Here is a 1,417-nt window from a genome sequence, read left to right as displayed (position 1 = left end):
GCTGCCTGCTTCACGGGTGTTGTGTCTTTCAGTCTCTCTCAACATTCCATCCTAATTCCACGCACCTCCCCCGGCGTGCTCTTCCTCCCCAGCCCTTCTTGAAGTCTTATTCTGAGCACTGCAGCCCCTCTCTATCCCTGCCTCCTGTGAGCACCGATAAGCCGGCATTTGTCAGGGAACAGAAGTCCCAGTCAGCTGGCGTTTATCGTGCTTTTTTTGTCCTTCTCTCAGTGCAGACTGTAAACTCAAGGACAAGGACCATGACTCTTTTCTGCCAATCAAAGCACACAACTTTATTGATGATACACACAGATGCGGACTTGGATGGAAGAGGTTAAGTCGGTACAATAGACAGAAGAGCAGTGCACTTTTTTGATGAATGGGTTCACTATCCTATCAGGCGCGTGTAGAAGAAAGAGTAAACGAAAAATAATTCAACCTAAGCTGCAACAAATGCATTTTCAGCTCAAGCTGCGATATGCGTCTGGTCTCTGCAAAGCGGTCCTGCTTGGACAGGGAGACCACCACAGGCAACAATAGCTGTAATTTGATGTTCTTTGTCCACAGCAGGCAGCTGAAGTGATCCCCTCACCACATGAAGGAGGCTGCAAGGGAGGAATTTACAGTGCCAACATTGCCTGCAGACTGTACAACCAACAAGTTACTCAAAGCTCTGTGGGAGCCCCTGCCTGGCCAATAAGAGTGTGGTCCTGGATTGAGCCCTGGAACTTTCACCCAATGAGGTGGTGATTGGCTAAGGCTGGATCTTCAGTAGCACTCTCTGCAGATTCTTTGACATCTGCAAACCAAGCGCGTTGTGGGTGGATTCCGTCCCATTGTGTTCCAGAGGGCCGTTTATGGGGCAGGGGTTTCCAGGAGAATCTCTCTGTTTCCTTTTCTGATAAAGAGGGACATGAATGAGAAGAGCATCTGGGCACTGACTAACTCCCCCGCCAAGACTGGCTTTTCAGACAAACCCATCAGTGGTTTCAAAACCTGAACCTTAGCACATCCACTTCCCTCTGATATCAAAGGAAACTTCAAGTCTGAAAGGGACTTGGCAAGCATGTTATTAATAACTGTCATGCTTATTAACAAATTTAATCCGGCCTGCTGCAGAAATGAGTTGCAGCAACGTGACACAGTCTCCTGACACACTTCATTGATGTACATCTTAATCTGGCCCTCACTTTCAATGCTCGCATTTAAGTTATCCGTGGCACATAAAGCCTCTCTAACAGTGGGGTCTGGTGTGGGGCTTGTGTTTCTAACCATTGAGAGACTGGCCAAATGGCTATTGATACCCTGGCTAAATGGAAAGCCCGCATCCTTGGGCTCAGCAAACAACAGTTTTCCCTGAATGAAAAGACACTTGGAGAGGTCCAGAACACAACTGCCATTTTTACAATTTTGAGCA

General features: G+C 47.7%; 1 protein-coding gene across 1 annotated transcript; it reads right to left on the bottom strand.

Annotated features, from left to right (window-relative positions):
- Positions 1 to 267: 267 nt before the first annotated feature.
- On the bottom strand, positions 268 to 1,413 carry ARMCX6 (armadillo repeat containing X-linked 6; the record flags this gene model as incomplete). Its single annotated transcript, XM_017867405.1, has 1 exon — positions 268 to 1,413. A coding segment is annotated over one exon (558 nt), but the record flags the coding sequence as incomplete, so codon positions are not given.
- Positions 1,414 to 1,417: the final 4 nt, after the last annotated feature.

The sequence above is a fragment of the Rhinopithecus bieti genome, unplaced genomic scaffold (assembly GCF_001698545.2).
Source record: "Rhinopithecus bieti isolate Rb0 unplaced genomic scaffold, ASM169854v2 scaffold_4043, whole genome shotgun sequence".
Lineage (NCBI taxonomy): Eukaryota > Metazoa > Chordata > Mammalia > Primates > Cercopithecidae > Rhinopithecus > Rhinopithecus bieti.
The sequence above is the reverse complement of the archived record's forward strand: the minus strand, read 5'-3'. Positions and strand labels throughout refer to the sequence as shown.